The 18,148-nt window shown below is 46.7% G+C and overlaps 1 protein-coding gene across 8 annotated transcripts in view; it reads right to left on the bottom strand.

The window, feature by feature from the left end:
* DOP1B (DOP1 leucine zipper like protein B) overlaps positions 1 to 18,148 on the bottom strand; it is a 112,741-nt gene extending 94,593 nt beyond the window's left edge. For 7 of the 8 annotated variants that reach the window (XR_003518071.1, XR_003518073.1, XR_003518072.1 and 4 more), the window contains exons 1-2: positions 17,992 to 18,148; positions 11,402 to 11,566 (exon numbers count right to left, since the gene is read on the bottom strand). Coding sequence is in view for 4 of the 8 variants with exons in the window: in XM_027584112.1 (XP_027439913.1) it covers positions 11,402 to 11,539 (138 nt within the window). In the remaining 4 variants the exon portion in view is untranslated. Of the gene's footprint in view, positions 1 to 1,818; positions 1,980 to 11,401; positions 11,567 to 17,991 lie in introns of those variants that run through there. The other variant, XM_027584116.1, reaches the window with a different exon arrangement.

Here is an 18,148-nt window from a genome sequence, read left to right as displayed (position 1 = left end):
ACAGTGATCATGTACTAACTCTCTAATTGGCAGTCATTTATTTTTATTTTTTTTAAGATTTTATTTGAGAGACAGAGAGCGAGAAGAGTGCAGGAGCTGGGGGGAGAGGGAGAAGCAGGCTCCCCACTGAGCAGGGAGCCCGACATGGGGCTCAACCCCAGGACCCTGGGATCATGACCTGACCCGAAGGCAGATGCTTAACCGACTGAGCCACCCAGGCGCCCCTCTAACTGGTGGTCATTTAAATGAGAAATGCAAAAGCCACAAGGAGCTTCTACTACACTCCCACTAAAATGGCTAAAATAAAGACTGGCCACGCTGAGCACTGGCAAGAATATGGAATAACTGGAGTTCCTGTACACTGCTGGAGGGTTATAAAATGATACAACCACTTTGGAAAACGATTTGCCAGTTTTTTAAAAAGTTAAATATGTATCTACTGGAAGTAATCCAAAATGCCCATTAATAGGGAAATGGACAAATAAGTGGTATACATCCACGGCATCCTACTCAGCAGTAAAAAGGAATGAACTGTCAATCTACACAATCACCTGGCTGACTCTCAAACTGGTTTTGCCAAGTGAAAGACACCAGACCAGGGAGTAAAGGGTACATACTGTATGATTCTGTTTATATAAAATTTTAGAAAATGCAAACTAGCAGATCAGCGGCTGCCTGGAGATGGGGGCAGAGAGGACGGGGGGAGGCAAGGAGGGGAGGAAACTTCTGGGGGTGATAGATACATGCCCCTTATCTTCAAGGGATATACACATGTCAAAACTCATCAAATTATATACTTCAAGTATATGTAGTTTATTGCATGTCAGCAAAGCCGGAAAATAAAAGAAAAGGAAAAAGGAAAAGACCATTTAAAAAAAGATAAATAAATGGGAATGCCTGTATTTGGCTCACATACAAGCCTGAACACAGGCGTTCACGTTCAATCAGCTGTCCTTTTTGAAAAATAGCCAAGTTTAACTTAATGCCTTCTGTATTAGTTTGCTTGAGCTGTTGTAACAAAATATCACAGACTAGGTGGCTCAAACAACAGAAACTTACTTCTTACAGCTCTGGAAGCTAGAAGTCCAAGATCAAGGTGCTAACTCGGTTCTCCCGCCACCTTCTCGCTGTGTGCTCACCACATGGAGAAGAGACATCTCTTGTTCTCTCCCTCTTTTTATAAGGCCACTAACCTATTGGATTAGGGCCCCACCCTAATGAATGGCCTCATTTAATCTTAATTACTTCCTGAAGATGTATCTCCAGATACAGTCACACTGAGGCTTAGGCCTCCAACACACGAGTTTGGTGGGGATAGGGGAGACATAATTCAGTCCATAGCACCTTCCTTACCACAGCCTGACGTGAAATTTCTAGTTTCATAACTTTCTTGACAGAATTTATAAAACATTAAGCAGACAACAAGCTCTTTCCTTATCCATAAACTCAATTCTGCTAGATGAGCTTTTTCTGCCCCCAGATGTGCTTTTGCTATTAGCTTACTGGGGGAACAATTCACCTGCCCAGAGCTGGACTATTTCCACCCCTCCAGCAGATCTCAAAGAACAGCAAAAATATCCTCTATTGACATGCAAAATATATACACTACCTAGCTATAAATTACTGAAAGTGTATCAGTCTCCTGATTTCAGCAGAGAAATGTTCTTTCCAAAAACATTGGACCGTGTCAGCCTCACAGTGAGGCAGCTCCCACAAGCCCGAATCAGCGACCCCCTTGCCGATTTCTCAGCTCCTTCTGGAGAACATGGGACAGGGTACGGAGCAATAATGCCACGTGAGCCCCGACGCGTCACCTACCAAGAGGAGGAGGAGAGAACAGCAGCAGGGGACTTGGCAGCCTCTGCCACAGTAGAGTGGGGAGTTCCACCGGACTTTCTATTAGCTACGTCTTCTAACTTCTGGTGCCAAGGACATCAGCACACTGCCAGAAGCAAACAGGCCTGCTGTTTACCACCATCCTGCAAAGAAACAGTTCTACTTTGCTGACACGTGAAGAATCAGTAATTGCCACAGACAACCTTCCAATTTGGTCTCTTCCCAGAAGGCATTCAGGCCACATCTTTCTAGAATGACCCTAACACCACGCTTACCTGAACGCTTCTACCCCTGGGGTCACTGCCATAGGTGGCAGCAGCAGATCGCTGGGAAACAACTGAGACAACTGCCCCAAACTGAGGTATCACCCTCTAACAAAACGGCCCCTCTGGGGCGCCTGGTGGCTCAGTCGGTTACACAGCTGCCTTCAGCTCAGGTCATGATCCCAGGGTCCTGGGATCGAGCCCCGCATCAGGCTCCCTGCTCAGCGGGAAGCCTGCTTCTCCCTCTCCCTCTGCCTGCCTGCCGCTCCCCCTGCTTATGCTCTCTATCTCTGTCTCTGTGTCAAATAAAAATAAATAAAAATCTTTGAAAAAAAAATGGCCCCTCACAGTGAGGTGACAAGGAACCAGGCGTCATAGGCTCAGCGCCGCAATTCATCAGCAGTGAAGGCTGGGAGGGGCTCAGGTCCTGCCCCAGGTCACTGGTTAGACAGAGTCTGGTCCAGGGGGATCAGGAGCAGTGATTTCAATCACATCTCACGAGATGCCTGGGTGGCTCGGTTGGTGAAGTGTCTGCCTTCGGCTCAGGTCATGATCCCCAGGTCCTGGGATGGAGCCCCGCGTCGGGCTCCCTGCTCTGCGGGGAGCCTGCTTCCCCCTCTCCCTCTGCCTGCCGCTCCCCCTGCTTGTGCTCTCTTGCTCTCTCTCTCTGGCAAATAAATAAGTAAAATCTTAAAAAAATAAAAATAAAAAAATAAAAAAAATAAATCTCATCTCACAGGAAAGAGAAAGAGGCTGGGGAGGAGGACATAAGGAGATACATGGGAAAGGCCAACCGGAAGGACAACACCCCCCCCAAAAGATACCCCACAACAAAGCCCCTACGAGAAAGCTGGTGCAGAGCTTATGAGGTGAAGTCAGATGAGACACGAATCATCGGTGTTATGGTCTGAATGTTTGCGTCCTGCAGTATGACAGCACCGGGGGGGGGGGGGGGGGTTGGGGGGACAACTAAGTCATGAAGGTGGGGCCCTCATGATTGGGATTAGTGCCCTTATAAAAGGGACCTCACAGCGCTCCCTGGCCCCTCCGCCATGTGAGGACACAATGGAACAACTATCTGTGAACCAGGAAGCAGCCCGCACCAGACCCTGACTCTGCCAGTGCCCTGATCTTGAACCCCAGCCTCCAGAACCGTGAGAGAGGAAGGCCTGCTATTCTGAATCCGGTCTCAGGTGTTTTGTTACAGTCCACACAGACTGAGACAGTCGGGAAGTTCTTGGCACACATCCAATCACCACATGTGCCAGAAGTGAAGTTCTTCACGATGTCGCAGGGCAGTAAAAATAAGATCAAAGAAGTAACGCTCTAATGTTCCATAAGGGGTGTGATGGAAAACCATCTGGGATTCCATCAGAAAGAAGCTTTTTGAAAAAACTGGTATATGGAGAGACAAGCTGCACTTCATTGTCAGACCCTGTTACAGGCTAAATGGTGTCCCCCAAATTCCTATGTTGAAACCCTCACCCCCAGTACCTTACAACGTGACTATCTGGAGACAGGGCCTTTGGAAAGGCAATTAAGGTAAAATGTCACTGTCCAGGTGATGTCCAATATGACTGACGTCCTTGTAAGAGGAGACTAAGACCTAGACACGCACAGTGGAGAGACCACATGAGGCCACAGGGAGAAGGTGGCCACCTACAAGACAAGGAGAGAGGCCTCAGAAGAAACCAAATCTGCTGGCACCTTGATCTCGGACTTCCAGCCTCCAGAACTGTGCAAAAGGTAATTTCTGTTAAGTTGCCGAGTATGTGGGATTTTGCTATGACAGCTTAGCTGACTAATATGGAACTCAGACTAAAGAAGCTTTATCTGAACTAATACTATCTAACAGAGAAAAGTAGTTGATTAGGGTTAGGGTAAGAATCAGAATCCAGCTCAGACTCATGGAGTTTCCAGGTAGAGAGGTCCCGAAGCTGATCAGTTCAGCTGTAGACCAGAACAGTTCACCTGGTCTCCCATCTCCAGCCCACATTCTTCTGGAAATAATGCAGCGCTAAGTCTGAAATGCCACAAGGAGGCTCTGCGTTAACAAGGAGGTGCTGTCCTTAAGCGCTAAGACTTGAGAAGCTGAAACTAACAATATCCAGCACCTCCTATTTCTCTTGCTATTCATGTCACCTGCTTTCTGGCCATTTCATGAAACAGTAGGGTGCTGAAAAAAAGCATTAAAAAAAAAAGGTGCTTCGTTAAGGACCATTATGACGTTTTTTAAAAAGGAGTTTCAAAGATCAGGTTTTTTGTTTTTTTAAAGATTTTATTTATTTAGGGGCGCCTGGGTGGCTCAGTCGTTAAGCATCTGCCTTCGGCTCAGGTCATGATCTCGGGGTCCTGGGATTGAGCCCTGCATCAGGCTCCCTGCTCCATGGGAAGCCTGCTTCTCCCTCTCCCACTCCCCCTGCTTGTGTTGCCTCTCTCGCTCTCTCTCTGTCAAATAAATAAATAAAATCTTTTTTTTTTTGACAGAGAGAAAGCACAAGTGTGGGGGGAGCAGAGGGAGAGGGAGAAGCAGGCGCCCCACTGAGCAGGGAGCCCAATACGGGGCTTGATCTCAGGACCCCGGGACCATGACCTGAGCCAAAGGCGGATGTTTTAACGACTGAGCCATCCAGGTGCCCCATAAAGTTTTTAAATGCACAGAGTTTATTCATTTCTACTACCCTCCGTTTCCATAATCAAAGTTGTAACCCAGGCTTGGCAAGGGGTTGGGTTTGCCAGGGCTCAATTTGTACTTGTTAATTAAAAGTTGTCTAAAAATAACCAGTGAAAGATGATGGCTTGAAGTCTCAGATAAACAAGCAAAAATTACCCTATTCATGTTGCTATACCTGAAAGCCATAAAAGGTAAACTTTTCTCTAATACATGAAATTCAGAAGATGATACCAAAAGTTTAAAAACTGATATAATTAGAGCTCATAGTCTAACAAACCAAGACCTCTTGGGACCCAGTTTTCTCATCCAAGAGTTGAGCTAGGTGAGCCTTTCGTTCTTGTCTATGGTTAATGTTTTATAACCAACAATCACCCACCTTAATTAAAAAGCATCTTGACTTAACCTTATTATTAACCTACAATAGTGTTTCTGTTCGCATTATAAAGATCTTTTACTAATTCGTTACTAATTTACTCCCTGAATTTCTGCGTACATGTATGAGTCCAAGCAATCTGACCATTGCCAAAGCCTTAACCTCCTTATTCACATAAACTCTCATCAGGTTCCCCGAATGCAGAAGTTGTGAGTCTCCCAGGAGTTAAGTGAATGCCGACACTGACCGGGACTTGCTCCATCCAGCACCTTCCCAAATCCTCTGCCCCAGTACCTCTGATCTAGCTGCAAAAGCTGCCCACAGCCACCGCAGCAGGCTCCCACGCTCAGGCTCACTGCCCACGCATCAGCCAGAGGGATGCTTCCAGCAGGTAACGAAGGCAGCGGGCACCTTGCTCAGTGGTTCTTCCTCCCTTGTGGAACAAAAGACCGTGTGATCTGCCCTGGCTACCTCTCCTCCCTCAGCTCCTATCACCTCTCCACCCCAGGCACACCCGCCCCCTACTGTACCTTGGACACAGGCCCACGCCCCAGATGGTCTCCCCGCCAGCTCGCTCACTGCATCCAGGCCTCTGCTCAAATCTCAAATGTCATGTTATCAGAGCCATTCCTGTCTGATCTAACACCCAACCTTCCTTCCTCCCTACCCTGGTTCCCTTGCCTGCTTTATTTTTCCTTAGCATCCAGCAGCTGATAGCACATATTTATTCATTGTCCGTCTTCTGCGAACAAAGCCTTATGAACTTGTGTTCAATGCCGTATCCCCAGCACCCAGGTGTTCAATATATCTTGGTCCTACCACTGTATCAGTTTGCCGGGCTGCAGTAACATGGCACCACACGTCGGATGGCTTAAACAACAGAAACAGATTGTCTCTCAGTTCTGGAGGCTGGAAGTCCAAGATGAAGGTGTCAGCTGGTTGCTTCCTTCTGGGGGCTGCGAGGGAGAATACACTCCCGACTGCTCTTCTTGCTTCTGGCAGTTTGCCGGCAATCTCTCCCGTTCTGAGCCTTATAATCGCATCAGCCAGATCTCTGCCTTCCTCTTCACATGGCGTCATCCCTCTATGCATGTCTGTGTCTGTGTCCAAATTGCCCCTTTTTATAAGGACTCCAGTCAGAGTGGATCAGGCCCACCCTAATGACTTCACTTTAACTCCATTAGCTCTGTAAAGACCCAGTCTCCAAATAAGGTCACACTCTGAGACACTGGGGGTTAGGACATCAATATATTTTTTTTGGAGGACACAACTCAACCCATAACAACCACGTAGCAGCCGAGCGACATCGGGCAAGTTAGTTAACTTCCGTCAGTAAAATAAGTCTTAGTAATTCATTGTACCTGCTTCATTTGGATAGTGAAGACGGTGCCCCTGACATCAAAAAGGTGTATTCCTGTCCCTTTATGTGAGCCAACAGATAGTGACATGAAAAAAGCTCAAGAGCGTGGGCTTGGCAGCCAGGCAGTCAAGGTTTGAGCTCTCTCTGCACTTGCTGGCTCTCATCTCGCAGAAGTTGCTTAGTCTGAGACCAATCTCCAGATACGCTGTCATTATAAAATAATGCACATCAAGTCCTTAGCACATGGTATGCTCTCGGAATGTCAGCTGTCAGGGGCAGGGCTGAGGCAAAGAGGGACAGTGTCACCTCAGCCCACTGATGTCTTGCAAATTTTTTCGTTCATCACTTAATCATACACAGCAACACAAAACAGAAAGCTCGAGCATAGAAAACACAGTAGTGCCATTACACAGAATTGGGTACCGACTATAACAAAAAGTTGTCTTTTTAAACTTTTATTCAGTATCACTCATATCCAACTGCCTACAGACATCAGATGGGAACATCGAACAGACACCTCAAACTGGCCAGTCCCAAAGTGAACCCCTGGGCTCCCTGCCTACCCCACGGAGCGGGGTCCTCCCCAGGCTCCCTCCCCATTGCACCTTGTGGCTTCTGGGAGAAAACCTGTGTGTCCTACTTGACTCCTCTATTTCTCTTGCATCCCAAATTTGATCCATAAACAAATTGTTTATACCTTCAAAGTATATTCAAAATCCAAACCCTTCTCCACTGGCCCACCTATGTTACAGCAACAGCTCCTAAATGGTCTCCCTGTTTCTGCCTTGCCTGACCCCCACCCATTCTCTACCCCCTACAGAGCAGCTGGAACCTGCTCTAGCGTGCTAAGCCAGGCCATGCTCCTGGCTCGGCTGCCCTCCGGGGCACCCGCCAGCCCCTGACTCAGTGGCCACCGTCAGACTCCAGTTTTAAAGGACCTACAAGACTGGATGCCCCCCACCCCTTACCCCCGTGGCCTTGTGTCCTACACTCTCCCCATCCCTCGCTTGAGCTGTGACCTCACTGGCCTCAGACACACCAGAGCCTCTGCACTGGTCAAAGGGTGCCTTCTCAGCAAGGCCTTCCTTAAAGACCCCACTTGGTATCACAGTGCATCCTCAACGGCTCACCGTCGCCTTCATTACTGTTCCCACACACTCGTCACTACCTGCCATCCTGTATATTTTGTTTATCATCCGGCTTTCCCCTGGCCCCCATGTGGGCAGGGTCTTGTTGGTTTTGCTCTCTGCTGTGCCCTGATGTCCAGGACACTACTAGCCCATTGTAGGGACTCACACAGCTACTGAATGCATGAAGAGCCAATGCTTTTAAAACTCCTCCAAGAAGGGTTCATCTGTACTTGATAACCTGCATTTTAAAAGGTGGGTTAAAATGATTAAACATTTTAGGAAGTTTTTCAGGCATACTGAAACAAGGCTTGTTTAACAGGATACCTCATGCCTTGAGAATTGCACTGACCAAGTTTATTATTTTAGCTAGTTCAAAATGTGTATATTCCTAAATAAATGGAAGACATCCAGTGTTCACGGACTTGGAAGACTTAATATTGTTCACATGGCAATTCTCCCCAAGTGATCTACAGAGTCACTGCAATCCCTATCAAAATCCCATTGGCGTGCTGGCAAAAAGTGACAAGCTGATCCTAAAATGCATATGGCATTTCAAGGGATCCAGAATAGCCAAAACAATCCAGCACAACAAAGTTGGAACAACAAAGTCATTTCCCCATTTCAAAACTTACTACAAAGCTACAATAATCAAAATGTATGGCACTGGCCTAAGGACAGACAGATAGGTCAATGGAAAAGAAATGGAAGTCCAGAAATGAAGCCATCTACTTATGGCCTACTGATTTTCAGCAAGGGTTCCAAGGCCTTTGGAAAGAACAGTCTCTCCAACAGATGGTGCTGGGACAACTGGATTTCCTACAAAAGAATACATTCAGAGCCTTACTTCACACCACGCATAAATACTAACTCAAAATGGATCAAAGACCTAAATGTAAGAGCTAAGACATAAAACTCTCAGAAGAAAATACAGGGGAAAATCTTCATGATCTTGGATTCGCAATGGTTTCTTAGATATGACACCAAAAGCGCAACAGAAGAAAAAGTACGTAGCTTGGACTCCATAAAAATTAAAAACTTCTGGGGAGCCTGGGTGGCTCAGGTAGTTAAGCATCTGACTTTTATCTCAGCTCAGGCCTTGATCTCAGGGTCGTGAGTTCAAGCCCCGTGTTGGGCTCCACGCTGGGCATGGAGCTTACTTAAAAAAAAGAAAAAAGAAATTTAAAACTTTTGCATTAAGGGTACCATCAAAAAGGTGAAAAGGCAACCTACAACCTAAGTGGGGTGCCTGGGTGGCTCAGTCGTTAACCGTCTGCCTTCAGCTCAGGTCATGATCCCAGGGTCCTGGGATCGAGTCCCACGTTGGGCTCTCTGCTCAGCAGGAAGCCTGCTTCTCCCTCTCCCACTCCCCCTGCTTGTGTTTCTGCTCTTGCTAACTCTATCTCTCTGTCAAATAAATAAATAAAATCTTAAAAAAAAAAAACCAAAAAACCTAAGAATGGGAAACAAATATCTGCAAACCATATATCCAATAAGGGTCTAGTATCCAGAATATGTCGAGGATCTTAGAAACAACAACAAAAAGACAAACAACCCAGTTTAAAAAAATGGGCAAAGTATTTGAACAGAAATTCCTCCAAAGAAGATACACAGATGGCCAATAAGCACATGAAAAGATACCCAAATTATTAGTCATTATTGGGAAATGCAAATCAGAACCATAATGAGACATCACTACAAAAGCTATCATCGAAATAAAAAAACTCTGAAGCATTAGTGAGGATATGAAGAAACTAAAACTCTCGTCCATTGCCGGTGGGCACATAAAACAGTGCAGCCTCTGAGAAAGCAGGCTGGTGGTTCCTCATAGTTACACATAGAATCAGTAATTCCACTGCTCGGGTCTATACCCCAAAGAAGTGTAGACAGGTGTACACAAATCTGTACACGAATGTTCACAGCAACACTATTCACAACAGCCAAAAGGTAGAAACACAGATGTCCATCAATAGATGAGTGGATAAACAAAATATGGTGTGTCCATATAATGGAGTATTATTCAGCTCCAAAAATCAATGAAGCACTGATACACGCTACAACATGGATGAACGTGAAAACACGCTAAGTGGAAGAAGTCAGACACAAAAGGATATTGTATGTGTGCATGTATATGAAATGTCCATAGCCACGGAAAGTCGATTAGTGGTTGCCAGGGCCTGGTGGGGGGTAGGGATGGGAGGGTTTCCTTTTGGGTTGGTGAAAACGTTCTGGAACTAGTTGGTGGTGATGGTTGCACAACACTCCAACTTGGTAAAAGCCACATAACTGTATGCTCTAAAATGGTTAAATGACAAATTCTAGGTTTTGTGGATTTTACCTCAACAACAAAAAAATAATGAACACACCCCCTCCCAAAGTAAGTTGCTATTTTTAGATTCCAGGAGAGTCAAGTACTAAATAAAATACTGAAACACCTAGAAGAACTTGAAAATGCCTAAATCCCATTTCAGCGCTTTTCCCTTTCCCCTAAAAAAGAGACCCACCTTCATGGTCACTGTTCTCTTCAGCTTGAGAATTCCTGAGTTCGGGCTCTACAGCCAAAGCACTCTCAAGCGCTTATCTGCTGTTTTACTACCTCTGTCTATCCCAGACAGGCCAGCCATGACACTCACGTGTAGTAAATACATCTTGCTAGAGACCACGTAGTTTCCTGGCCACTGCCTGTCATAACTGCTGGCATTCTTCACTCCCTCCTCACGCCCTCCCTGCATTCCTGAGGAGGTGAATGGAGAAATTCTTTCTCTTCATTAGAAGACCCCGGGGGTGTATGACCTCATGAGCAGAGAGCTGAAGAGGACGCATGGGCATCTCCCAAGTCCCATATGGCACTAGGGTTCCAAAGTCAGGTATCCTAGACAGGAGCCCCAGCCAGGCAGCAACAAAGCCTGGGAACAGTGTCTTCAAGCCCAAATATCTTCTACCTAGAGTAGAAGCCTTGGGTTTTACTAGGTCATCCTTTTGGGCAGGACAGGAACACACAGTGGTCCCGTCTACAGAATACAAGGTCAAGCCTGCATGTGACCAGTTTTGATCTTCCTAGACCAGACCCTTTTCTCCTCATCCAAACACACTCACAATTTCTGGGCAGATTTCAGTATTTATGTCATCCCTTGGTCTTCCATGAGTTACCCATCAGCAGTCAAATGGCCAAAAAATGGACCAAAGAAGAAAAAGCCATAAAAATCCTAAGTAGCACATGAAAGATAATTCATCTTTGGGGCGCCTGGGTGGTGTAGTAGGTTGAACCTCTGATTCTTGGTTTCGGCTCAGGTCATCATCTTGGGGTCCTGGGATCCAGCCCTGCGTTGGGCTCCATGCTCAGCGGGGAGTCTAATTGAGATTCTCTCCCTCTGCCTCTGCACCTCCCCCCCTTTCTCTCTCTCTCAAATAAATAAAATGTTAAAAAAAAAAGATAACTTATCTTTGAATAACTGATTGGTCAGTTTTAAAGTTTATCTTATTTAGATGTAAATATAGTTGAGAAAAAGACTGTTCAGCTATTCCATCGACTATATCCACGGTATAATTCTATGCCCAGAAGGAAAAAAAAAAAGCTGGAAGTAAGTATACTGACCAGGTTAACAGCAGGTAACTAGAATTACAGAATTATGGGTAGATTTTCTTATCAGCATTTTCTAATTGTTATAATCAGCATGTCATATAATAATAAAGAGAATTCCTTGAAACAATAAAAAGACAGCTGTGTCCCCGCCTCCATGCAATCTAAATACTCTACACTCCACATACCTTGTTGAGCTTGCCCAGTGAAGATATGAGATCCGCCCATTCACTTGAGGACTCGAAATTTCTTAAGGCCTTTTCTATCACCGAAGAGTAAGTTCTGTATCTGTAATCATTCAAGAGTTCCTGCTCTTCTGGATCCATCTTACATTCTCACAGTGGAGAAAGTATCTGAAAGTGAATCAAGAAAGAAATGAGGGAGCTACTCAAGGACACAGAGCATTCTCGGTCCAGAGCTGCAGTGGACATGTGTCCACAGACACAACCGTGCACAAATGCACTCAGCAACGCAACTGAAATATTTAGCAAGGCTCCTGGGCCAGGCACTGTGGTAGATAAAAGGCAAACAGTTCTGGTCCTCTTGGATTCTGAGGGAGACAAATGCAGAGCAGAAAAGAAGCAAAAATGCCAGGATTCCTCTTAACTGACAAAATTAATTCTAGCAGTGAAACTTACAAAGCCGCTCACTAAATATTATTGCCCGCTGGTAATTCTGAATGCAGGCAGCCCTTCCTACTGTAGGACATTTATAAAAGCTAAGGAAAAGCAGGTCAATGCTATTAACCAGAGCAACCTCTTTAGTCATCCAATCCTTTACAACTAGACTATGTTAGAGGATTGGAAATATTCTAGAAGAAAAACTGATAGGGAAAAAAAAAGTTTAAAAAATAAGGATGTAAGAGTACACTGTCTGAAATCAGTGTTGCCAGAAATCCACCAGGTGCCTGTTTAACTACTAAGCTCCAATCACCCACCAATCCCCCCAACCAGCCGCTGCCCTGACAGCTTCACGCCTCCATGTGTAGAGCCTGGACATGGGGTGGTGATGCCAGGGCCCAAGCAATCACCATTTTATTCTTCTTGACCTTGTATGTTCTTTGACGGATTCTTTTATTTTTTTCGTGTGGCTAGATGCATTCATTATGTATGAACCACTGCAGCTATTATAAAGCCTGAGACCAATACGGTCTCATCCTGGTTCCAACAGCAACCATTTTCTCTTTTTATCTCCAAGGTGACAAAAGGAAACGAAGAACAACACGGAATGCTGCACTCATTTGACTACATGAAAATATCCAACATTTATACGTGACAATGGACGCAATACGAGTGCATGCTTATGTCAAGTTTTGTTTTTATTCTTTCATTAACAAAAAAAATCTGTAGGTCAATCTATCAGTTTATTCAAACAAATTACAACTCTGAGAGATTTTCCACAAGATATGGAAATGTTCAGTGGTTCCCTTGATCTGGCATCAAGTTCCATCCTTTGGCATTTTCTCAAAAGGGACGCCTTAGCGTTCTGATTTGCCCTCCTTCTTTAGTCTTCATCTGATGAAGATCTACTTAAAGCGTGGCAGGCACCTACCCTAAAATTCCTTGTCCCCTTTTCCATACTAAGGGAACCCAAATTTTGTTCAGGGTAGTGCTAACAGCTCTATGGGGTAGCCACGCACAGCTCTAGGCAATGAGGGGTCAGTAGAAGCTGGTGGTGGGGCCTCCAGGAAAGCAGTTTGAAAGGAGGTAGACTCCTCTGGCCTGGGCCTCTTGCCTTTACTCCTGCCCCTCTTTCTGCCTGGAACAAAGGTTTGATGTTGGAGGTGAAGCCATGTGTGGCAAGCAAGAGGCAAAAGCCATCCTGGGTGTACGACTTTTGTGGGTAAGTAGAGAGACACAGCAGCTGAAGCCAGAGATGACTTTAAGAAGGCACCACGTCAACCCCGGACTCGATGTTTTCTGCACAGAAGAGCTGATCTAAGCCACCGTTCAATCAAGTTTTCTGCTACTCACAACCAAACACAATCCTGATATACGAGGACAGTATTTCACTAGTACACAGTCTGAAAAGACAGTAAAATATAGAGCAATGGGATATCGTTAAACACACAGAATGCTGTAGTTAGCTAACCAAGTTGTGTGTCCTCAGGCAAAATGGCAAATATCACAGTGGAAAGAAACTGAACTGTAGGTACAACATGTTCTTTAAACCTGAGTCTTTCATTTATTGGTGAATTTCTGAGAATCCCATGGTATCTGCTACTTCACTTTCTGGTCATTCTGCGCCCATTCCGATATTCCCAAGACCACCACAACTTCTAAGTTTCCAACGTCAGTGGACTTTTTACCTTTCAGCAGTACTGTGCAGCAGACCATTCCCTCCTTCCCAAAACAGCCTCCTTTCAGCCCATACCCTCCTCTGGCCCCACCAGCCCTGTGCCGGTTTCCACCTCTCCACTGTTCCTTCTCCTCTGCCAGCTAATCCTCCTCTATCCTACTGCCAGATATTGCCATTTCCTGGCACCAAGTTTTGTTCTCTTTCTATCCTTGGCCATCTCCCCATTCCTACAACTTACAAATACCATCTTCATGCTAATGACCCATGGATTTATAATGCCTGCCCAAACCTTCCCCTCTGAGGTCCAGATTCACGCAAATACCTACTTGACTCATCTGCCCAGATGTGGCATAGGTGTCTCAAACTTAGTGCATCCCAAACATCCAACAACAAAATATGGTCTAGCCATACAATGAACAAAGTACTGATATATATGACAGTAAGGGTGAACCTGAGAAATAACATAGCGGAAGAAGCCACACAAAAGGCCACATATCGTATGATTCCATTCATATTACATGTCCAGAACCCGTGAATCTGTAGAGATGGTAAGTGGATTAGTGGTCGCCTAGGGAAGGGAGTAGCAACAAGGAGGAACTGCAAATGGGCACAGGAATCTTCCTGGGGTAATGGAAACGTGCTAAAATTGAATTACGGCGATGGCTGCACAACTCTGTAAATTTACTAAAAATCACTGACTTGTACACTGAAATCAATATATAGACTTATGGTCCATAAATTACACCTTGAGGGGGTGTCTGGGGCCTCGGTCGGTTAAGCGTCTACCTTCAGCTGGAGTCATGATCTCAGGGTCCCGGGATGGAGCCCCATGTTGGGCTCCCTGCTCAGTGGGGAGTTTGCTTCTCCTCTCCCTCCCCCTGACCCTCCCCCCACTCCGGCTTATGCTCTCTCCCTCTCCCTAATGAATAAATAAGATCTTTTTAAAAAAAACTGCACCTCAGTAAAGCTGTTCTTAAAAAATCCCTATACTCTTGATTCTACCTGCTCAGTGCTCCTTCTCCAGTCTTCCTTTCTTCAGGAAGTGGCCCCACCATTCATGGGACCTTTGACATCCCCCTGGACTCTTCCTTTTTTTTTTTTTTTTTTAAGATTTTATTTATTTATTTGACACAGAGAGAGAGAGCTAGAGAGGGAACACAAGCAGGGGGAGTGGGAGAGGGAGAAGCAGGCTTCCCGCGGAGCAGGGAGCCCGATGCAGGGCTCGATCCCAGGACCCTGGGACCATGACCTGAGCCGAAGGCAGTCCCTTAACGACTGAGCCAGCCAGGCGCCCCGCTCTTCCTTCTCTTACTCACCCAAGTCCTGCTTCTTGTCCTTCCAGAACACCTGTGGACTCGATTGCTCTCCATCTCTGCCACACCACTGCGCAAGCCACCTTTCCCCTATAAGCCTGCAGACACTTCCTCATGGTTCTCCTTCACTCTCACCCCTCTCCAATGGTTTTCACACAGCAGTCCAAGAATCCTCTTAAAACATAAATTACAGCACATCCCCACCATGTTTAAACTCTTCCCATTAAGTTTATAATAATCCAAACTTCCCCACCCCATGGCCTACAAGGGCCTCTCTCTTCAAGGCACTCTGCTTATCCTAAAGCTGACTCTGCCTATCACAGACCCTTTGCACATGCTGTGGCTCTCTGCAAAAATATACTGTACTTTGTATATGAACATACACAATAAGATTGCCCACTGATTCTTGGGAAGGCCTCCTTTTCCGAAATACTAGCCTTTACACTTTTTTTTTAAAGATTTATTTATTTTTAGAGAGAGACAGAGAGAGCCTGCAAGCAGGGAGAGGGACAGAGGGAGGAGAGAATCCTCAAGCCAACTCTGCACTGACGCAGACCCCAATGTGCAGCTCCATCCCAGGACCCTGAGATCATCAGCTGAGCCAAAATTAAGAGTTGGTCGCTTAACCAAATGAGCCACCCAGATGCCCTTTGCCTTCACACTTTTTTTTTTAAAGATTTTATTTATTTATTTGAGAGAGAGACAATGAGAGCCAGAGAGCACGAGAAGGAAGAGGGTCAGAGGGAGAAGCAGGCTCCCTGCTGAGCAGGGAGCCCCGATGTGGGACTCAATCCCGAGACTCCAGGATCATGACCTGAGCCGAAGGCAGCTGCTTAACCAACTGAGCCACCCAGGAGCCCGCCTTCACACTTTTTAAAAAATATTAAAGGATGGCAAGGAGAAATGGTTGTTTATTTTCCCAAGTAAGACGTTAGTACATCCAAATAGTCCATAGCTTTTTTTTTTAAGGAAATTTACAGGTTTGAAATGTAAAATCTCAACCACTGCAAAACTCCATGCATGGTCTTCACCATATTGTGTCTAAGCACTGGACAAAGAAACATGGGGAAAAAAACAGGGTTCCACTTTCATAGTTCATAACAATACAAGAGGAAACACCTAAACACATAATTTCCATTTAAGGTGGCACACACAGTGACAGAAGGTGTCCTGAGTTAACACTGGCACAAGGAAAAGACAGAAGAAGCCCAAGTACCAGCAGAGGAGAGCTCAGAGTCAAAATGTGGGTGGCTAGTTAGTAGGAAGAGAGCCTTGGGGTACTGGGGTGGCTCAGTCCATGGAGCGTCTGCTTCGGCTCAGGTCATGATCCCCGGGGCCTGGGATGGAGCCCCACATGGGACTCCTAGCTCAGCGGGTCTCCCTCTCCCTCTGCTGCTCTCTCTCTCAAATAAATAAATAAATCTTAAAAAAACAAAAAACAAGGGAGAGCCTTCATCTGCGATAGTTTGTAATTAGGAGCTGGGGTGGCAAAAAGGCACCACTGCTCATGGCAAAGGCAGGTGTTGGCCAGGTAGAGCAGGTAACTGGAGCAGTTCAATGTTATGGTTGGCTACACGAAGAAAGTACTATTCTGTGTAACTAAAAGCACAGATGAGAAGTTTAGAAATAGTCATTCAAACAAGCTCCTTTATTTCAAAATATGGGGCATTCAATACTATGCTACTAGGCAAGTCTGGGTGGGCTTGGTAAATCCATCATTATGCATGCATTTATCTTATGCAACACACAAGAATCCTATGACATGGGTATTATCTTGAGGCTGCTCAAGAGGAGTATATTGGGAATCAGGCCCCCAGAAAATTACCCAGGGCCCTCAACAACCAACTGGCAGAGTTAGGAATCCAGCTCAGGTTAGCACAATGGCACAGAGCCTTTATTTACTACATTATGCTACAGGTAAATTAACAGTTCAGCCCCTAAATAGCTCTTCTGACAATGATCTTGCAACCTATCCTGAATACCTTTCCTGTGAGAGACTCAGCTCTGTAAAACTGGTAAGAGTTCCACAGCCTACTAACGATTAGAAACACAAAGAAGTAATCATATAAACAAGTATATCTGACCAGATGTATCTGCCTTAAAGCTAAATATGTAAGAAATTTCTCATCTTATCCATTCTACATTTCTTAGAAAAACAAGTTTAGGCGAAAAATCAACTGCCAGATCAGAAGGAAGTCAACTGTAAAGATGTTTACATGAAGGAACATGTGAATGAGATGAAAAGAGTGAAAAATCACAAATAGCCACCCTCTCACGAGCAAGAACATTAGATAATGACTCTTAGTCGACAGCACAGAAACACTCTTCTGCCATTGGTTTAATCAACTCTGGGGCACATTATTTTGAATTTGGTCTTTCAGAGTGGTAATTAAATTGCAGTGGAAAAAATTTTAAGACTAACGGGAGCAGGCTGGGGGGGAGGGGAAGGCCTCCATCGCCTTACCAAAAAATCCTACAAAGGTTTCTCCAAATGCAGAGCGACTGTCCCAGGTTAGGGAAACACCTGCGGATAACAGCAGTCGCCCTACGAGTTGCTAAAGGTCCATCCACCCGGCAGCTGGCGGCGATCCTGCAAGACTCCCGGACCGGGCGGGGACAGCGCGCGCACTGCGGCTCCCATCCCTTTTCCAGGGGACAGTCTGGGAGACTCTAAGGTCTTCCCTTAACATAAAAGCCCTCATTTTACGAAGGTTTCTGTCCTTAGCCCTCCGCCGGGACCAGGACCGCACGGCAAACAAAGGCGCGGCTTTCCGCCGAGGTGAAGGGAGGGCGGGCGGTGACCCTCCTGACCTCCACCTGCCCGACGGGAGGCCGCGCGGGGCCGGCGAGGGCTTGGCCTCCCTTCCTTTGCCGCGGGGGGCCGGGGAGCCTGAGGGACCCCGGGCTGCCCCTCGGGGTCCCGGGCCGGGGCCCACGCCCACGCGCGGCCTCTCCGGGGCGGTCCCCGCACTGCAGCAGTGCACGCCGCGGGCCCGGGCCGCGGTCGGGGAGTCCCCCTCGCCCCGGGACCGCCCCCACAGCGCTGCTCGAACCCTGAGCACCCTGGGGAGGACGCCCGCGCCGCCTCGTCGCTCCCGGGCCCGCGGGAGGAGACACCACGGCTGCCCGGGCTTCGCCCAGCGGCCGAGGGCGTGGGGCCGGCTTACCGGCAGCAGCAGCGTCCCTTGTCGACGGGCGCGCCCACCAGCGGCGCGGAGGAACTGGCCGGGCTGTGGCAGGTAGAGCGAGCGGCCGCTGCAGCTCAGCCGGGAGCCGAGACCGTGGAGGAAGCGCCGCGCCCGAGCCCGAGCGGCCGCGGCCCCA

The sequence above is a fragment of the Zalophus californianus genome, chromosome 1 (genome assembly GCF_009762305.2).
Source record: "Zalophus californianus isolate mZalCal1 chromosome 1, mZalCal1.pri.v2, whole genome shotgun sequence".
In the NCBI taxonomy this organism is placed as follows: domain Eukaryota; kingdom Metazoa; phylum Chordata; class Mammalia; order Carnivora; family Otariidae; genus Zalophus; species Zalophus californianus.
Note: the sequence above shows the minus strand (reverse complement) of the source record. Positions and strands in the feature narration are given on the sequence as shown.